The 20,764-nt window shown below is 54.2% G+C and overlaps 1 protein-coding gene across 4 annotated transcripts in view; it reads right to left on the bottom strand.

Annotated features, from left to right (window-relative positions):
• The window catches only part of POU2F2 (POU class 2 homeobox 2), a 102,891-nt gene that overhangs the window by 55,529 nt on the left and 26,598 nt on the right, over window positions 1-20,764 (bottom strand). For all 4 annotated transcript variants that reach the window (XM_078651337.1, XM_078651338.1, XM_078651341.1 and 1 more), the window contains exon 4: window positions 15,884-15,940. In XM_078651337.1, the coding sequence (XP_078507463.1) occupies window positions 15,884-15,940 (57 nt within the window). The remainder of the gene's footprint in view (window positions 1-15,883; window positions 15,941-20,764) is intronic.

Raw genomic sequence — 20,764 nt, 5'->3', positions numbered from 1 at the left:
GTTTTGTTTTCTTACGGAGTTGCAAAGGTGCTCTTCTCCATTTTGACTGCTGAGGCTCAACCTGCAAGCAGGGCCAATCAGCAGCCGTGGACTTACAGGGCATCCAGAATTTAGAAGAACAGCCGCCTCTGGGGTACCGGTGCCCTTAGTACCCAGTGTACCATATACTAGGGACTCACAAAGGTAACCCAGTAACCAAACTGGAGTGTACCTAAAGTACATGCAATCATTTTAGAGAGGAAGCAGCTAGGCTGGGGTCCTGGATAGCAGGACCCCAGCCAGACTAAAGTCGAAAAACAGTGAAACACCAGCAAAAAGTGGGGGTAACCATAGTAAGCAGATCCTACTCTCCTACACTTACTACCCCTATGTGGGGTACTGAAGCGCTTACTCACATGGATAGCAAGCTACACCGTGTAGGGTGTGTGGTTGGCGGCCGTTGTTTTTATTTTGAGCCTATATGGGGTGGGTTTCCATGTCATGCGTGATGGTCACCCAGGTGCAGTTATCATTTTATGTGATGTAGCGCCTTGACAGAACAGGAAAAATCTTCAAGTTGCAGCCGACAAAAATGGGATGTCACCCGCAAGTGAGTTTCACCACCAGCAACAGCAAAGAAGCACTGAACTGGAGCCGAAGGAAGCACTTCAAGTGACAGCACTGTACTGGACCGAAGGAAGCACTTTAAGTGACAGCACTGTACTGGACCGAAGGAAGCACTTCAAATGACAGCACTGTACTGGACCGAAGGAAGCACTTTAAGCAACAGCACTGTACTGGACCGAAGGAAGCACTTCAAGCGACAGCACTGTACTGGACCGAAGGAAGCACTTCAAATGACAGCACTGTACTGGACCGAAGGAAGCACTTTAAGCAACAGCACTGTACTGGAGCCGAAGGAAGCACTTTAATCGACAGCACTGTACTGGACCGAAGGAAGCACTTTAAGCGACAGCACTGTACTGGACCGAAGGAAGCACTAGTACAGTGCCGAAGGAATCACTTCAAGCGACAGCACTGTACTGGACCGAAGGAAGCACTTCAAGCGACAGCACTGTACTGGACCGAAGAAAGCACTTCAAATGACAGCACTGTACTGACCGAAGGAAGCACTTCAAATGACAGCACTGTACTGGACCGAAGGAAGCACTTTAAGCAACAGCACTGTACTGGAGCCGAAGGAAGCACTTCAAGCGACAGCACTGTACTGGCCCGAAGGAAGCACTTTAATTGACAGCACTGTACTGGACCGAAGGAAGCACTTTAAGCGACAGCACTGTACTGGACCGAAGGAAGCACTTCAAGTGACAGCACTGTACTAGAGCCGAATGGAAGCACTTCAAGCGACAGCACTATACTGGACCGAAGGAAGCACTTCAAGTGACAGCAGATAAGTAAAAGCCCTGGTATTAAAAGTACTGGGTAGACCACATTCAGAGAACCAAGGTCACTCCAGCCTCAGTCAGCACAAAATAAGAAGACACAGACAAGATAGAAGAGAGCAGCCAATGAGGAACTAACTCCCAGGAGACCAGGAAGGCTGAATTTACACCCCGGAGTTCCCAGCACTGAAGTTCAACCCCACTTTTCGGATTTCCTGTCACCGAAGTGTCCGCCCCCTGCAGCCCGCCCTTGTTCTGGGGGCGACACGCCCTTTTGTTTTGAGGGGAGTGGGAGTGTTGCCCCACTGCCCGTGGGGTGTCCCATCTGCAGTAGAAAGGCCTCCTCCTTCGCCCCCTCTTTTTAACCCTTGGTTTCCTACAAGCAAACCGTGCACCAACTTTGAAATATTTTTTTAGTTTTTATAAGGCTGCCAAGTGGCTTCATGACGTGTCCAGCCAGGACTTGCTGTTCAGCCGGCAGCTCGACGCAGAGTGGGTTCTTGCAAACATTGCACCTCAGCTCGAAAAGGAAGATTAATTGAAAAGACTATTTCGTCCGTTACCGACCGGTAATGAGCCACCTACATCTGGCCCTAAATATTGACTGAAGAAGTGTCATGCGTACTATGGGGCTCCACAGCCGCTGTGTGAAGGTCTTACAAGGGGCTCCACTCTGATGCCTCACCTGTCTATTTCACATGCAAACCACAAGTAAGCCTGGCTCCCCTCTTTTGGGAAGGTTCATTCCTTCATTCAGATAGGGTGTAAACAAGCATTGGCAAAGACAGTCATTTTAGACGTTCCCTCGTGACAAGGTTTACAACATCAGAGCAACTTCCCCTGTCACAAAAGGGATAGGACAAGTGGCAGCAGCAGGACGAGGGGAAACAGTTCCATCACACACAGAACAGGTACAACACAGGTACCAATGGTGCAAGGTTCCCTTCATTACTGAATAGGTACGACTCGACCAGCCGCAGTGCCCTGCAAGCTTCCCTTCTTTACTGAATAGGTACGACTGGACCAGCTGCAGTGCCCTCAAGCTTCTCTTCTTTATTGAATAGGTAGGACTGGACCTGCCGCGATGCCCTCAAGCTTCTCTTCCTTACTGAATAGGTACGACTGGACCAGCCGCAGTGCCCTGCAAGCTTCCCTTCTTTACTGAATAGGTACGACTCGACCAGCCGCAGTGCCCTGCAAGCTTCCCTTCTTTACTGAATAGGTACGACTGGACCAGCTGCAGTGCCCTCAAGCTTCTCTTCTTTATTGAATAGGTAGGACTGGACCTGCCGCGATGCCCTCAAGCTTCTCTTCCTTACTGAATAGGTACGACTGGACCAGCCGCAGTGCCCTGCAAGCTTCCCTTCTTTACTGAATAGGTACGACTCGACCAGCCGCAGTGCCCTGCAAGCTTCCCTTCTTTACTGAATAGGTACGACTGGACCAGCTGCAGTGCCCTCAAGCTTCTCTTCTTTATTGAATAGGTAGGACTGGACCTGCCGCGATGCCCTCAAGCTTCTCTTCCTTACTGAATAGGTACGACTGGACCAGCCGCAGTGCCCTGCAAGCTTCCCTTCTTTACTGAATAGGTACGACTCGACCAGCCGCAGTGCCCTGCAAGCTTCCCTTCTTTACTGAATAGGTACGACTGGACCAGCTGCAGTGCCCTCAAGCTTCTCTTCTTTATTGAATAGGTAGGACTGGACCTGCCGCGATGCCCTCAAGCTTCTCTTCCTTACTGAATAGGTACGACTGGACCAGCCGCAGTGCCCTGCAAGCTTCCCTTCTTTACTGAATAGGTACGACTCGACCAGCCGCAGTGCCCTGCAAGCTTCCCTTCTTTACTGAATAGGTACGACTGGACCAGCTGCAGTGCCCTCAAGCTTCTCTTCTTTATTGAATAGGTAGGACTGGACCTGCCGCGATGCCCTCAAGCTTCTCTTCCTTACTGAATAGGTACGACTGGACCAGCCGCAGTGCCCTGCAAGCTTCCCTTCTTTACTGAATAGGTACGACTCGACCAGCCGCAGTGCCCTGCAAGCTTCCCTTCTTTACTGAATAGGTACGACTGGACCAGCTGCAGTGCCCTCAAGCTTCTCTTCTTTATTGAATAGGTAGGACTGGACCTGCCGCGATGCCCTCAAGCTTCTCTTCCTTACTGAATAGGTACGACTGGACCAGCCGCAGTGCCCTGCAAGCTTCCCTTCTTTACTGAATAGGTACGACTGGTCCAGTCACAGTGCCCTGCAAGCTTCTCTTCCTCACTGAATAGGTACGACTGGACCAGCCGCAGTGCCCTGCAAGCTTCCCTTCTCTACTGAATAGGTACAACTGGACCTGCAGCAGTGCCCTGCAAGCTTCACTTCTTTACTGAATAAGTACGACTGGATCAGCCACAGTGCCCTACAAGCTTCCCTTCTTTACTGAATAGGTACGACTCGACCAGCCGCAGTGCCCTGCAAGCTTCCCTCCTTTACTGAATAGGTACAACTGGACCAGCCGCAGTGCCCTGCAAGCTTCTCTTCCTCACTGAATAGGTACAATCGGACCAGCCGCAGTGCCCTGCAAGCTTCCCTTCTTTACTGAATAGGTACGACTGGACCAGCCGCAGTGCCCTGCAAGCTTCTCTTCCTCACTGAATAGGTATGACTGGACCAGCCGCAGTGCCCTGCAAGCTTCTCTTCCTCACTGAATAGGTACAACTGGCCCAGCCACAGTGCCCTGCAAGCTTCCCTTCTTTACTGAATAGGTACAACTCGACCAGCCGCAGTGCCCTGAAAGTTTCTCTTCCTCACTGATTAGGTACAACTGGACCAGCCGCAGTGCCCTGTAACCTACTCTTCCTTACTGAATAGGTACGACTGTACCTGCCGCAGTGCCCTGCAAGCTTCCCTTCTTTACTGAATAGGTACGACTGGACCAGCCATAGTGCCCTGCAAGCTTCCCTTCTTTACTGAATAGGTACGACTGGACCAGCCGAAGTGCCCTGCAAGCTTCTCTTCCTCACTGAATAGGTACGACTGGACCAGCCGCAGTGCCCTGCAAGCTTCCCTTCTTTACTGAATAGGTACAACTGGACCAGCCGCAGTGCCCTGCAAGCTTCTCTTCCTCACTGAATAGGTACGACTGGCCCAGCCACAGTGTCCTGCAAGCTTCTCTTCCTCACTGAATAGGTACGACTGGCCCAGCCACAGTGTCCTGCAAGCTTCTCTTCCTCACTGAATAGGTACGACTGGACCAGCCGCAGTGCCCTGCAAGCTTCTCTTCCTCACTGAATAGGTACGACTGGACCAGCCGTAGTGCCCTGCAAGCTTCTCTTCCTCACTGAATAGGTACGACTGGATCAGCCGCAGTGCCCTGCAAGCTTCCCTTCTTTACTGAATAGGTACAATTGGACCAGCCACAGTGCCCTGCAAGCTTCCCTTCTTTACTGAATGGGTACGACTGGACCAGCCGCAGTGCCCTGCAAGCTTCTCTTCCTCACTGAATAGGTACAACTGAAACAGCCGCAGTGCCCTGCAAGCTTCTCTTCCTCACTGAATAGGTACAACTGGCCCAGCCACAGTGCCCTGCAAGCTTCCCTTCTTTACTGAATAGGTACAACTAGACCAGCCGCAGTGCCCTGCAAGCTTCTCTTCCTCACTGAATAGGTACAATCGGACCAGCCGCAGTGCCCTGCAACCTTCTCTTCCTTACTGAATAGGTACGACTGTACCTGCCGCAGTGCCCTGCAAGCTTCCCTTCTTTACTGAATAGGTACGACTGGACCAGCCATAGTGCCCTGCAAGCTTCCCTTCTTTACTGAATAGGTACGACTGGACCAGCCGAAGTGCCCTGCAAGCTTCTCTTCCTCACTGAATAGGTACGACTGGACCAGCCGCAGTGCCCTGCAAGCTTCCCTTCTTTACTGAATAGGTACAACTGGACCAGCCGCAGTGCCCTGCAAGCTTCTCTTCCTCACTGAATAGGTACGACTGGCCCAGCCACAGTGTCCTGCAAGCTTCTCTTCCTCACTGAATAGGTACGACTGGCCCAGCCACAGTGTCCTGCAAGCTTCTCTTCCTCACTGAATAGGTACGACTGGACCAGCCGCAGTGCCCTGCAAGCTTCTATTCCTCACTGAATAGGTACGACTGGACCAGCCGTAGTGCCCTGCAAGCTTCTCTTCCTCACTGAATAGGTACGACTGGACCAGCCGCAGTGCCCTGCAAGCTTCCCTTCTTTACTGAATAGATACGACTGGACCAGCTGCAGTGCCCTGCAAGCTTCCCTTCTTTACTGAATAGGTACAACTTGACCTGCCGCAGTGCCCTGCAAGCTTCTCTTCCTCACTGAATAGGTACAACTGAAACAGCCGCAGTGCCCTGCAAGCTTCTCTTCCTCACTGAATAGGTACAACTGGACCAGCCACAGTGCCCTGCAAGCTTCCCTTCTTTACTGAATAGGTACAACTGGAACAGCCACAGTGTCATCCAAACGTCTCTTCCTTGCGGAGCAGGTGCAGATGGGACAACATAAGCTACTCCTTAGTTCTTCCACAGAACACAGGCAGAGCAGAACCATTTCCCCTCTCTCAAAAAGCAAGTAGATCACAGGTAGCAGCAGTGCAAGCTTGCACTTCACAGAACAAGTCTTCACAGTGCTTAATTTGTGCGGGTGGTTTCCAGTGCTCCGCACCTGCACTTAATTGCCAGCACCAGCACTTATGGCTGTCTGCCACATGGTGGCGCTGTTTGTCTGATTTTGAGATGTGCTCAACAAAAGCTGTTTATTAATTCAAAATACATTACAAAAGACTAATACCTTATGCCCAAGCTCTTCTTATAGCATTGGGTCCTACAAGAGTCTGAATTGTCTCTCTTGTAGGGTTGTGATTGTTAGAAGTTGTGTTGGTGCTGTCACTGGCAGCTCTGGCAGGGTCAATGTGTAGTGTGACCTGTGGCAACCTCCTGACCAGGGCCCGGGCACTTATGGTTTTACAAACTAAGCACTGAGCACATATCATGCCTCGGTAGTACACAGTGCGCCTCTTCCCTGAACAAGCACAGCATGGCAGAAGCAGAACAAGCTTCCCTCTCACCGAGAAGCACCGCAGTGCAAGCATCCCCTCCTTGAAAACAGACCCAGCACGGCAGAAGCAGAACAAGCTTCCCTCTCACCGAGAAGCACCGCAGTGCAAGCATCCCCTCCTTAAAAGACAGATCCAACACGGCAGAAGAAGAACAAGCTTCCCTCTCACCGAGAAGCACCGCAGTGCAAGCATCGCCTCCTTGAAAGACAGATCCAGCACGGCAGAAGCAGAACTAGCTTCCCTCTCACCGAGAAGCACCGCAGTGCAAGCATCCCCTCCTTGAAAACAGACCCAGCACGGCAGACACAGAACAAGCTTCCCTCTCGCAGAGAAGCACCGCAGTGCAAGCATCCCCTCCTTGAAAACAGACCCAGCACGGCAGACACAGAACAAGCTTCCCTCTCACAGAGAAGCACCGCAGTGCAAGCATCGCCTCCTTGAAGGACAGATCCAGCACGGCTGAAGCAGAACAAGCTTCCCTCTCACAGAGAAGCACCGCAGTGCAAGCATCCCCTCCTTGAAAGACAGATCCAGCACGGCAGAAGCAGAACAAGCTTCCCTCTCACCGAGAAGCACCGCAGTGCAAGCATCCCCTCCTTGAAAGACAGATCCGGCACGGCAGAAGCAGAACAAGCTTCCCTCTCACCGAGAAGCACCGCAGTGCAAGCATCCCCTCCTTGAAAGACAGATCCGGCACGGCAGCAGCAGAACAAGCTTCCCTCTCTCCGAGAAGCACCGCAGTGCAAGCATCCCCTCCTTGAAGGACAGATCCGGCACGGCAGCAGTAGAACAAGCTTCCCTCTCTCCGAGAAGCACCGCAGTGCAAGCATCGCCTCCTTGAAGGACAGATCCGGCACGGCAGAAGCAGAACAAGCTTCCCTCTCACCGAGAAGCACCGCAGTGCAAGCATCCCCTCCTTGAAAAACAGATCCAGCACGGCAGAAGCAGAACAAGCTTCCCTCTCACAGAGAAGCACCGTAGTGCAAGCATCGCCTCCTTGAAAAACAGATCCAGCACGGCAGCAGCAGAACAAGCTTCCCTCTCACCGAGAAGCACCGCAGTGCAAGCATCCCCTCCTTGAAAGACAGACCCGGCCCGGCAGAAGCAGAACAAGCTTCCCTCTCACCGAGAAGCACCGCAGTGCAAGCATCCCCTCCTTGAAAGACAGATCCGGCACGGCAGAAGCAGAACAAGCTTCCCTCTCACCGAGAAGCACCGCAGTGCAAGCATCGCCTCCTTGAAGGACAGATCCAGCCCGGCAGAAGCAGAACAAGCTTCCCTCTCACCGAGAAGCACCGCAGTGCAAGCATCGCCTCCTTAAAGGACAGATCCAGCACAGCAGAAGCAGAACAAGCTTCCCTCTCTCCGAGAAGCACCGCAGTGCAAGCATCGCCTCCTTAAAGGACAGATCCAGCACAGCAGAAGCAGAACAAGCTTCCCTCTCTCCGAGAAGCACCGCAGTGCAAGCATCCCCTCCTTGAAAGACAGACCCGGCACGGCAGAAGCAGAACAAGCTTCCCTCTCACAGAGAAGCACCGCAGTGCAAGCATCCCCTCCTTGACAGACAGACCCGGCACGGCAGAAGCAGAACAAGCTTCCCTCTCACCGAGAAGCACCGCAGTGCAAGCATCCCCTCCTTGAAAGACAGACCCAGCACGGCAGAAGCAGAACAAGCTTCCCTCTCACCGAGAAGCACCGCAGTGCAAGCATCCCCTCCTTGAAAGACAGATCCGGCACAGCAGCAGTAGAACAAGCTTCCCTCTCTCCGAGAAGCACCGCAGTGCAAGCATCCCCTCCTTGAAAGACAGATCCAGCACGGCAGACGCAGAACAAGCTTCCCTCTCACAGAGAAGCACCGCAGTGCAAGCATCCCCTCCTTGATTGACAGATCCAGCACGGCAGAAGCAGAACAAGCTTCCCTCTCACCGAGAAGCACCACAGTGCAAGCATCCCCTCCTTGAAAGACAGATCCAGCACGGCAGAAGCAGAACAAGCTTCCCTCTCACCGAGAAGCGCCGCAGTGCAAGCATCCCCTCCTTGAAAAACAGATCCAGCACGGCAGATGCAGAACAAGCTTCCCTCGCACCGAGAAGCACCGCAGTGCAAGCATCGCCTCCTTGAAGGACAGATCCAGCACGGCAGCAGTAGAACAAGCTTCCCTCTCACCGAGAAGCACCGCAGTGCAAGCATCCCCTCCTTGAAAGACAGATCCAGCACGGCAGAAGCAGAACAAGCTTCCCTCTCGCAGAGAAGCACCGCAGTGCAAGCATCCCCTCCTTGAAAGACAGATCCAGCACGGCAGAAGCAGAACAAGCTTCCCTCGCACCGAGAAGCACCGCAGTGCAAGCATCGCCTCCTTGAAGGACAGATCCAGCACGGAAGCAGTAGAACAAGCTTCCCTCTCGCAGAGAAGCACCGCAGTGCAAGCATCCCCTCCTTGAAAGACAGATCCAGCACGGCAGAAGCAGAACAAGCTTCCCTCTCACCGAGAAGCACCGCAGTGCAAGCATCGCCTCCTTGAAAGACAGATCCAGCACGGCAGAAGCAGAACTAGCTTCCCTCTCACCGAGAAGCACCGCAGTGCAAGCATCCCCTCCTTGAAAACAGACCCAGCACGGCAGACACAGAACAAGCTTCCCTCTCGCAGAGAAGCACCGCAGTGCAAGCATCCCCTCCTTGAAAACAGACCCAGCACGGCAGACACAGAACAAGCTTCCCTCTCACAGAGAAGCACCGCAGTGCAAGCATCGCCTCCTTGAAGGACAGATCCAGCACGGCTGAAGCAGAACAAGCTTCCCTCTCACAGAGAAGCACCGCAGTGCAAGCATCCCCTCCTTGAAAGACAGATCCAGCACGGCAGAAGCAGAACAAGCTTCCCTCTCACCGAGAAGCACCGCAGTGCAAGCATCCCCTCCTTGAAAGACAGATCCGGCACGGCAGAAGCAGAACAAGCTTCCCTCTCACCGAGAAGCACCGCAGTGCAAGCATCCCCTCCTTGAAAGACAGATCCGGCACGGCAGCAGCAGAACAAGCTTCCCTCTCTCCGAGAAGCACCGCAGTGCAAGCATCCCCTCCTTGAAGGACAGATCCGGCACGGCAGCAGTAGAACAAGCTTCCCTCTCTCCGAGAAGCACCGCAGTGCAAGCATCGCCTCCTTGAAGGACAGATCCGGCACGGCAGAAGCAGAACAAGCTTCCCTCTCACCGAGAAGCACCGCAGTGCAAGCATCCCCTCCTTGAAAAACAGATCCAGCACGGCAGAAGCAGAACAAGCTTCCCTCTCACAGAGAAGCACCGTAGTGCAAGCATCGCCTCCTTGAAAAACAGATCCAGCACGGCAGCAGCAGAACAAGCTTCCCTCTCACCGAGAAGCACCGCAGTGCAAGCATCCCCTCCTTGAAAGACAGACCCGGCCCGGCAGAAGCAGAACAAGCTTCCCTCTCACCGAGAAGCAACGCAGTGCAAGCATCCCCTCCTTGAAAGACAGATCCGGCACGGCAGAAGCAGAACAAGCTTCCCTCTCACCGAGAAGCACCGCAGTGCAAGCATCGCCTCCTTGAAGGACAGATCCAGCCCGGCAGAAGCAGAACAAGCTTCCCTCTCACCGAGAAGCACCGCAGTGCAAGCATCGCCTCCTTAAAGGACAGATCCAGCACAGCAGAAGCAGAACAAGCTTCCCTCTCTCCGAGAAGCACCGCAGTGCAAGCATCGCCTCCTTAAAGGACAGATCCAGCACAGCAGAAGCAGAACAAGCTTCCCTCTCTCCGAGAAGCACCGCAGTGCAAGCATCCCCTCCTTGAAAGACAGACCCGGCACGGCAGAAGCAGAACAAGCTTCCCTCTCACAGAGAAGCACCGCAGTGCAAGCATCCCCTCCTTGACAGACAGACCCGGCACGGCAGAAGCAGAACAAGCTTCCCTCTCACCGAGAAGCACCGCAGTGCAAGCATCCCCTCCTTGAAAGACAGACCCAGCACGGCAGAAGCAGAACAAGCTTCCCTCTCACCGAGAAGCACCGCAGTGCAAGCATCCCCTCCTTGAAAGACAGATCCGGCACAGCAGCAGTAGAACAAGCTTCCCTCTCTCCGAGAAGCACCGCAGTGCAAGCATCCCCTCCTTGAAAGACAGATCCAGCACGGCAGACGCAGAACAAGCTTCCCTCTCACAGAGAAGCACCGCAGTGCAAGCATCCCCTCCTTGATTGACAGATCCAGCACGGCAGAAGCAGAACAAGCTTCCCTCTCACCGAGAAGCACCACAGTGCAAGCATCCCCTCCTTGAAAGACAGATCCAGCACGGCAGAAGCAGAACAAGCTTCCCTCTCACCGAGAAGCGCCGCAGTGCAAGCATCCCCTCCTTGAAAAACAGATCCAGCACGGCAGATGCAGAACAAGCTTCCCTCGCACCGAGAAGCACCGCAGTGCAAGCATCGCCTCCTTGAAGGACAGATCCAGCACGGCAGCAGTAGAACAAGCTTCCCTCTCACCGAGAAGCACCGCAGTGCAAGCATCCCCTCCTTGAAAGACAGATCCAGCACGGCAGAAGCGGAACAAGCTTCCCTCTCGCAGAGAAGCACCGCAGTGCAAGCATCCCCTCCTTGAAAGACAGATCCAGCACGGCAGAAGCAGAACAAGCTTCCCTCGCACCGAGAAGCACCGCAGTGCAAGCATCGCCTCCTTGAAGGACAGATCCAGCACGGAAGCAGTAGAACAAGCTTCCCTCTCGCAGAGAAGCACCGCAGTGCAAGCATCCCCTCCTTGAAAGACAGATCCAGCACGGCAGAAGCAGAACAAGCTTCCCTCTCACCGAGAAGCACCGCAGTGCAAGCATCGCCTCCTTGAAGGACAGACCCAGCACGGCAGAAGCAGAACAAGCTTCCCTCTCACAGAGAAGCACCGCAGTGCAAGCATCCCCTCCTTGAAAGACAGATCCAGCCCGGCAGAAGCAGAACAAGCTTCCCTCTCACAGAGAAGCGCCGCAGTGCAAGCATCCCCTCCTTGAAAGACAGATCCAGCACGGCAGACGCAGAACAAGCTTCCCTCTCACAGAGAAGCACCGCAGTGCAAGCGTCCCCTCCTTTAAAGACAGATCCAGCACGGCAGAAGCAGAACAAGCTTCCCTCTCACCGAGAAGCACCGCAGTGCAAGCATCCCTTCCTTGAAAGACAGATCCAGCACGGCAGACACAGAACAAGCTTCCCTCTCGCCGAGAAGCACCGCAGTGCAAGCATCCCCTCCTTGAAAGACAGACCCAGCACGGCAGAAGCAGAACAAGCTTCCCTCTCACCGAGAAGCACCGCAGTGCAAGCATCTCCTCCTTGAACAACAGATCCGGCACGGCAGAAGCAGAACAAGCTTCCCTCTCACCGAGAAGCACCGCAGTGCAAGCATCCCCTCCTTGAAAGACAGATCCAGCACGGCAGAAGGAGGACAAGCTTCCCTCTCGCAGAGAAGCACCGCAGTGCAAGCATCCCCTCCTTGAAAGACAGATCCAGCACGGCAGAAGCAGAACAAGCTTCCCTCGCACCGAGAAGCACCGCAGTGCAAGCATCCCCTCCTTGAAAGACAGATCCAGCACGGCAGAAGCAGAACAAGCTTCCCTCTCACAGAGAAGCACCGCAGTGCAAGCATCCCCTCCTTGAAAAACAGATCCGGCACCTCAGAAGTAGAACAAGCTTCCCTCTCACCGAGAAGCACCGCAGTGCAAGCATCCCCTCCTTGAAAGACAGATCCGGCACGGCAGAAGCAGAACAAGCTTCCCTCTTGCAGAGAAGCACCGCAGTGCAAGCATCCCCTCCTTGAAAGACAGATCCGGCACGGCAGAAGCAGAACAAGCTTCCCTCTCACCGAGAAGCACCGCAGTGCAAGCATCCCCTCCTTGAAAGACAGATCCGGCACGGCAGAAGCAGAACAAGCTTCCCTCTCACCGAGAAGCACCGCAGTGCAAGCATCCCTTCCTTGAAAGACAGATCCGGCACGGCAGAAGCAGAACAAGCTTCCCTCTCACCAAGAAGCACCGCAGTGCAAGCATCCCCTCCTTGAAAGACAGATCCGGCACGGCAGAAGCAGAACAAGCTTCCCTCTGACCGAGAAGCACCGCAGTGCAAGCATCCCCTCCTTGAAAGACAGATCCAGCACGGCAGCAGTAGAACAAGCTTCCCTCTCACCGAGAAGCACCGCAGTGCAAGCATCCCCTCCTTGAAAAACAGATCCGGCACCTCAGAAGCAGAAAAAGTTCCCTCTCACAAAGAAGCACCGCAGTGCAAGCATCCCCTCCTTGAAAGACAGATCCGGCACGGCAGAAGCAGAACAAGCTTCACTCTCGCAGAGAAGCACCGCAGTGCAAACGTTCCCTCCTTGAAAGACAGATCCAGCACGGCAGAAGCAGAACAAGCTTCCTTCTCACCGAGAAGCACCGCAGTGCAAGCATCCCTTCCTTGAAAGACAGATCCAGCACGGCAGACACAGAACAAGCTTCCCTCTCGCAGAGAAGCACCGCAGTGCAAGCATCCCCTCCTTGAAAGACAGATCCAGCCCGGCAGAAGCAGAACAAGCTTCCCTCTCACCGAGAAGCACCGCAGTGCAAGCATCCCCTCCTTGAAAGACAGATCCAGCACGGCAACAGTAGAACAAGCTTCCCTCTCACAAAGAAGCACCGCAGTGCAAGCATCCCCTCCTTGAAAGACAGATCCAGCACAGCAGACGCAGATCAAGCTTCCCTCTCACCGAGAAGCACCGCAGTGCAAGCATCCCCTCCTTGAAAGACAGATCCAGCACGGCAGAAGCAGAACAAGCTTCCCTCTCACAAAGAAGCACCGCAGTGCAAGCATCCCTTCCTTGAAAGACAGATCCAGCACGGCAGAAGCAGAACAAGCTTCCCTCTCACAAAGAAGCACCGCAGTGCAAGCATCCCTTCCTTGAAAAACAGATCCAGCACGGCAGACGCAGAACAAGCTTCCCTCTCACAGAGAAGCACCGCAGTGCAAGCATCCCCTCCTTGAAAGACAGATCCAGCACGGCAGAAGCAGAACAAGCTTCCCTCTCACAAAGAAGCACCGCAGTGCAAGCATCCCCTCCTTGAAAGACAGATCCAGCACGGCAGCAGTAGAACAAGCTTCCCTCTCACAAAGAAGCACCGCAGTGCAAGCATTCCCTCCTTGAAAGACAGATCCAGCACAGCAGAAGCAGAACAAGCTTCCCTCTCACCGAGAAGCACCGCAGTGCAAGCATCCCCTCCTTGAAAGACAGACCCAGCACGGCAGAAGCAGAACAAGCTTCCCTCTCACCGAGAAGCACCGCAGTGCAAGCATCTCCTCCTTGAACGACAGATCCGGCACGGCAGAAGCAGAACAAGCTTCCCTCTCACCGAGAAGCACCGCAGTGCAAGCATCCCCTCCTTGAAAGACAGATCCAGCACGGCAGCAGTAGAACAAGCTTCCCTCTCACCGAGAAGCACCGCAGTGCAAGCATCCCATCCTTGAAAAACAGACCCAGCAGGGCAGCAGTAGAAGTGCCAACAGTACATGTTGAGGGATAAGTCGTGCCACACACCGCTCTCCAGACCAGGGGCCGGATCCAGGGGGTGAGGGTGCATGTGGAAGAATGTGCACTGAGTGCCCTTGTTTCACCTCCATCTGTATTTTAACCCTCTTCTCCTACTCCTGCCTCCCTTACACGTCGTTTATCCCTCGCTCGCCCTCATCTCTCCCAACCTGTCCTCTTACACTTACTCTGTCCCCTCTTCTTTTTCTCTACTCCTACTCTCTCTTCTGCTCATCTTACTTCCCCTTATCTGCTACTTCTAGCTCCCTCTCCACCACCAAGGGCACTGAAAAGAGTGGACCACCCTCTCTGGCAATGATGTCCCATCTGCTGCTTACACAGGCAGTATGACCCCCCAGCTGGTGGCATCACATGTCCATCATCACCCCTTCGTCTATAGCGCCATGAAACCGCCTGGTGTCCGTGCACTGTACAAATGCTTTTAACATAACATAACAACTCAGGCGGTCATCTAATAGTCTCAGCGTCAACTATGCCCTGTCCTCTTTTTCTCAAACACCTTCTCTTGTTCTTTTTCTATCATTCACCCTTCCTCCTCCTCTTCAACGTGTCCTCCTCACACATTCTCCCTCCTGCTCTCACTTATCTCCCCTTCCTCCTCATCATAGCATGCACTCTATATTGGGTTATGCCCCATTACTCTAAGGGCCCGATTCACAGAACTAACTTAAGACAAAATACTAAACTAACTACGATTTACAAATTTTGGTATTCACAGAAGGCACTTACAGCTAGATTCATCAAGCCGAAAACGGCTCGCAAAGGGCCAGATTCTGAGAATCTGGCCCTTTGCGAGTGCAATTTTTGCATTTGGGATTCATCATCCCAAATGCAAAAATCGCTAATTGCGAAATCGCATATTTGAGAGGAATTGCATTTAAGGAATCTCTATTTGAGATTCCTTAAATGCAATTCATCAACCATTTTCAATTTGCGAATTCGCAATTTCTGGCCGCTATTTACCACGAAGTCAGACTTCGTGGTAAATAGCGAAAACTCAGAAAAAATGCACTTTAGTGCATTTTTCTGAGTGGTATGTTACACACACACATGTCCTTTGGACATGTGTGTGCGCAACATCTGGCTACATTTGCTTTTCAGGGGTGCTACAGGGTGTCCTTTGGACACCCCTGGCACCCTTGAAATCGCATAGTTATTTGCGATTAGCAAATTGCTATTCGCAAATAAGGATTAACTTCCCATTCATTCCTATGGGCCTTTAGGACCATAGGAATGAATGGGGAGTCATTCCTTATTTGCGATTAGCAATTTGCTAATCGCAAATAAGGAAGATGTAGGAATTGCAATATTTTTTGCAATTCCTACATGAATCCCGTTTTGCAAGTCCTTAATAGCGATTCCTTAATAATCGCTATTAAGGACTCGCAAAACGGGACAATGATGAATCTGGCTGTTACTCATTGAAGAGTAAGTGCCTTCTGTGAGTACCAAAATGAGTAAGTGAAAACATCTTGTGAAAGCTTGCCCCGCCTGCCTCCCTCTCGCTTTGTTCTAGGTCTCCAAACACACACACACCTCTCTTCCCACTATCCTCATTCATAACCTTCTTACAACTTCATTCCTAATAGCCCATACACTGGACTACAAGTCCCAGAATGCAAAGCAAATGCTTAGGCAGGATGAGCAGGTTTGAATGAATGCAGGGATTATACTCTTGTGATCTGTTCTAAAAAGGTGAGACTTCAGTTCTTCCATCTTATGTAGTTTGACATTTCTTCCCATAACTGTTCAACAAGTGTTTAGTATTTCTCCTCTCTCTTACATTCCACTTCCTTGGGTTTGCCCTCCTGCCCCTTCCAAATAAAGGGTGGCTCCTGGGAATGAAGTTACTGACATTGAAGTGTCTTACCTTTGGGTTTTGGCCATTGGGTGAGAGGGAGAAGGGAGAGCCCCTGCTCTGCTGGGTCTGCAAAGGAGACAATAAGATGTAGTCAGGTTCAAGGTGGACCTTACAGAGGGTGAATGTATGGGGTGAGTGAGAGGCTGTGGGGTGCGCCCTGCTCTGACTGTATCTCGGCGGACGGGATATCCATCACCGTTGTGACAGAGTAACCCTCTCTACTTACCACATAGCTAAGTGGTATCCATTTCTTGTGTACTACCTCCACGCTTTACTCCCGCCATCCACTCTTTTCTCGCATCCCTCCTCCTACACTTCCCCTGCCCGCAGTTACATCCCTTTCATCTCACCATCCATTGCCCTACACTCTCCTCCCTCTCTTCACCTTCCACACTCCCTCCATCTGCAACACACTTACTACATCACACACTTAATTTTTCTCCATGACCCCACCACCTCCCACTCCACTGGTCTCCCCACGTCTTGCTCCCTTTTTTCATCCCCCACCACACCCCCACATCTCTTAGTCCACCTCCACCACACTCCCCGCACCCCTCAGTCCACCCCACCACACTCCCCACATCTCTCAGTCCACCTCCACCACACTCCCCGCATCCCTCAGTCCACCTCCACCACACTCCCCACATCACTCAGTCCATCTCACCACACTCCCCACATCCCTCAGTCTACCTCCACCACACTCCCCACATCCCTCAGTCCATCTCACCACACTCCCGCATCTCTCAGTCCACCTCCACCACACTCCCCACATCCCTCAGTCCATCTCACCACACTCCCGCATCTCTCAGTCCACCTCCACCACACTCCCCACATCCCTCAGTCCATCCCACCACACTCCCCACATCTCTCAGTCCATCTGACCACACTCCCCACATCCCTCAGTCCATCCCACCACACTCCCCACATCTCTCAGTCCATCTCACCACACTCCCCACATATCTCAGTCCATCTCACCACACTCCCCACATCCCTCAGTCCACCTCCACCACACTCCCCACATCTCTCAGTCCATCTCACCACACTCCCCACATCCCTCAGCCCACCTCCACCACACTCCCCACATCCCTCAGCCCACCTCCACCACACTCCCCACATCCCTCAGCCCACCTCCACCACACTCCCCACATCTCTCAGTCCATCTCAGCCACACTCCCCACATCTCTCAGTCCATCTCACCACACTCCCCACATCCCTCAGTCCTCCTCCACCAAACTCCCCACATCCCTCAGTCCATCTCACCACACCCCCCACATCCCTCAGTCCATCTCACCACACTCTCCACATATCTCAGTCCATCTCACCACACTCCCCACATCCCTCAGTCCACCTCCACCACACTCCCCACATCTCTCAGTCCATCTCACCACACTCCCCACATCCCTCAGCCCACCTCCACCACACTCCCCACATCCCTCAGCCCACCTCCACCACACTCCCCACATCCCTCAGCCCACCTCCACCACACTCCCCACATCTCTCAGTCCATCTCAGCCACACTCCCCACATCTCTCAGTCCATCTCACCACACTCCCCACATCTCTCAGTCCATCTCACCACACTCCCCACATCCCTCAGTCCTCCTCCACCAAACTCCCCACATCCCTCAGTCCATCTCACCACACCCCCCACATCCCTCAGTCCATCTCACCACACTCTCCACATATCTCAGTCCATCTCACCACACTCCCCACATCTCTCAGTCCATCTCACCACACTCCCCACATCTCTCAGTCCATCTCACCACACTCCCCACATCCCTCAGTCCTCCTCCACCAAACTCCCCACATCCCTCAGTCCATCTCACCACACCCCCCACATCCCTCAGTCCATCTCACCACACTCTCCACATCTCTCAGTCCACCTCCACCACACTCCCCACATCCCTCAGTCCATCTCACCACACTCCCGCATCTCTCAGTCCACCTCCACCACACTCCCCACATCCCTCAGTCCATCTCACCACACTCCCGCATCTCTCAGTCCACCTCCACCACACTCCCCACATCCCTCAGTCCATCCCACCACACTCCCCACATCTCTCAGTCCATCTGACCACACTCCCCACATCCCTCAGTCCATCCCACCACACTCCCCACATCTCTCAGTCCATCTCACCACACTCCCCACATCCCTCAGTCCACCTCCACCACACTCCCCACATCTCTCAGTCCATCTCACCACACTCCCCACATCCCTCAGCCCACCTCCACCACACTCCCCACATCCCTCAGCCCACCTCCACCACACTCCCCACATCCCTCAGCCCACCTCCACCACACTCCCCACATCTCTCAGTCCATCTCACCACACTCCCCACATCCCTCAGTCCTCCTCCACCAAACTCCCCACATCCCTCAGTCCATCTCACCACACCCCCCACATCCCTCAGTCCACCTCCACCACACCCCCACATCTCTCAGTCCATCTCACCACACCCCCCACATCCCTCAGTCCATCTCACCACACCCCCCACATCCCTCAGTCCACCTCACCACACCCCCACATACCTCAGTCCATCTCACCACACCCCCCACATCCCTCAGTCCATCTCACCACACCCCCCACATCCCTCAGTCCACCTCCACCACACTCCCCGCATCCCTCAGTCCACCTCCACCACACTCCCGCATCTCTCAGTCCATCTCAGCCACACTCCCCACATCTCTCAGTCCATCTCACCACACTCCCCACATCTCTCAGTCCATCTCACCACACTCCCCACATCTCTCAGTCCATCTCACCACACTCTCCACATCTCTCAGTCCATCTCACCACACTCCCCACATCTCTCAGTCCATCTCACCACACTCCCCACATCCCTCAGTCCTCCTCCACCAAACTCCCCACATCCCTCAGTCCATCTCACCACACTCTCCACATCTCTCAGTCCACCTCCACCACACTCCCCACATCCCTCAGTCCTCCTCCACCAAACTCCCCACATCCCTCAGTCCATCTCACCACACCCCCCACATCCCTCAGTCCATCTCACCACACTCTCCACATCTCTCAGTCCACCTCCACCACACTCCCCACATCCCTCAGTCCATCTCACCACACTCCCCACATATCTCAGTCCATCTCACCACACCCCCCACATCCCTCAGTCCATCTCACCACACTCCCCACGTCCCTCAGTCCACCTCCACCACACTCCCCACATCTCTCAGTCCATCTCACCACACCCCCCACATCTCTCAGTTCACCTCCACCACACTCCCTACATCCCTCAGTCCATCTCACCACACTCCCTACATCCCTCAGTCCATCTCACCACACTCCCCACATCCCTCAGTCCACCTCCACCACACTCCCCACATCTCTCAGTCCATCTCACCACACTCCCCACATCCCTCAGTCCACCTCCACCACACTCCCCACATCCCTCAGTCCACCTCCACCACACTCCCCACATATCTCAGTCCATCTCACCACACCCCCCACATCCCTCAGTCCATCTCACCACACTCCCCACGTCCCTCAGTCCACCTCCACCACACTCCCCACATCTCTCAGTCCATCTCACCACACCCCCCACATCTCTCAGTTCACCTCCACCACACCCCCCACATCCCTCAGTCCATCTCACCACACTCCCTACATCCCTCAGTCCATCTCACCACACTCCCACATCCCTCAGTCCACCTCCACCACACTCCCACATCCCTCAGTCCATCTCACCACACTCCCACATCCCTCAGTCCACCTCAGCCACACTCCCCACATCTCTCAGTCCATCTCACCACACTCCCACATCCCTCAGTCCACCTCCACCACACTCCCACATCCCTCAGTCCATCTCACCACACTCCCACATCCCTCAGTCCACCTCAGCCACACCCCCCACATCTCTCAGTCCACCTCCACCACACCCCCCACATCTCTCAGTCCATCTCACCACACTCCCTACATCCCTCAGTCCATCTCACCACACTCCCACATCCCTCAGTCCACCTCCACCACACTCCCTACATCCCTCAGTCCATCTCACCACACCCCCCACATCTCTCAGTTCACCTCCACCACACCCCCCACATCCCTCAGTCCACCTCCACCACACCCCCCACATCTCTCAGTCCATCTCACCACACTCCCTACATCCCTCAGTCCATCTCACCACACTCCCACATCCCTCAGTCCACCTCCACCACACTCCCTACATCCCTCAGTCCACCTCCACCACACTCCCCACATCTCTCAGTCCACCTCCACCACACCCCCCACATCTCTCAGTCCATCTCACCACACTCCCCACATCCCTCAGTCCATCTCACCACACTCCCCACATCTCTCAGTCCATCTGACCACACTCCCCACATCCCTCAGTCCATCTGACCACACTCCCCGCATCCCTCAGTCCACCTCCACCACACTCCCCACATCTCTCAGTCCATCTCACCACACCCCCCACATCCCTCAGTCCACCTCCACCACACTCCCTACATCCCTCAGTCCATCTCACCACACCCCCCACATCCCTCAGTCCATCTCACCACACCCCCCACATCCCTCAGTCCACCTCCACCACACTCCCCACATCCCTCAGTCCATCTCACCACACCCCCCACATCCCTCAGTCCACCTCCACCACACTCCCTACATCCCTCAGTCCACCTCCACCACACCCCCCACATCTCTCAGTCCATCTCACCACACCCCCCACATCCCTCAGTCCACCTCCACCACACTCCCCACTCTCTACACCTCTCACTCTGCCACGACTTCACTCACTCTCTCACTCATACCACCTCCTACACACTCCCTAAGTCTCACCCCATCTCCTGCACGCCCTCCCTAAGTCTCACCCCATCTCCTGCACGCCCTCCCTATTGCTCATCCGTCCTCCACCACACTCTCAACATCACCCCC

This window comes from Lissotriton helveticus, chromosome 7 (genome assembly GCF_964261635.1).
Source record: "Lissotriton helveticus chromosome 7, aLisHel1.1, whole genome shotgun sequence".
NCBI lineage: Eukaryota > Metazoa > Chordata > Amphibia > Caudata > Salamandridae > Lissotriton > Lissotriton helveticus.
The sequence above is the reverse complement of the archived record's forward strand: the minus strand, read 5'-3'. Positions and strand labels throughout refer to the sequence as shown.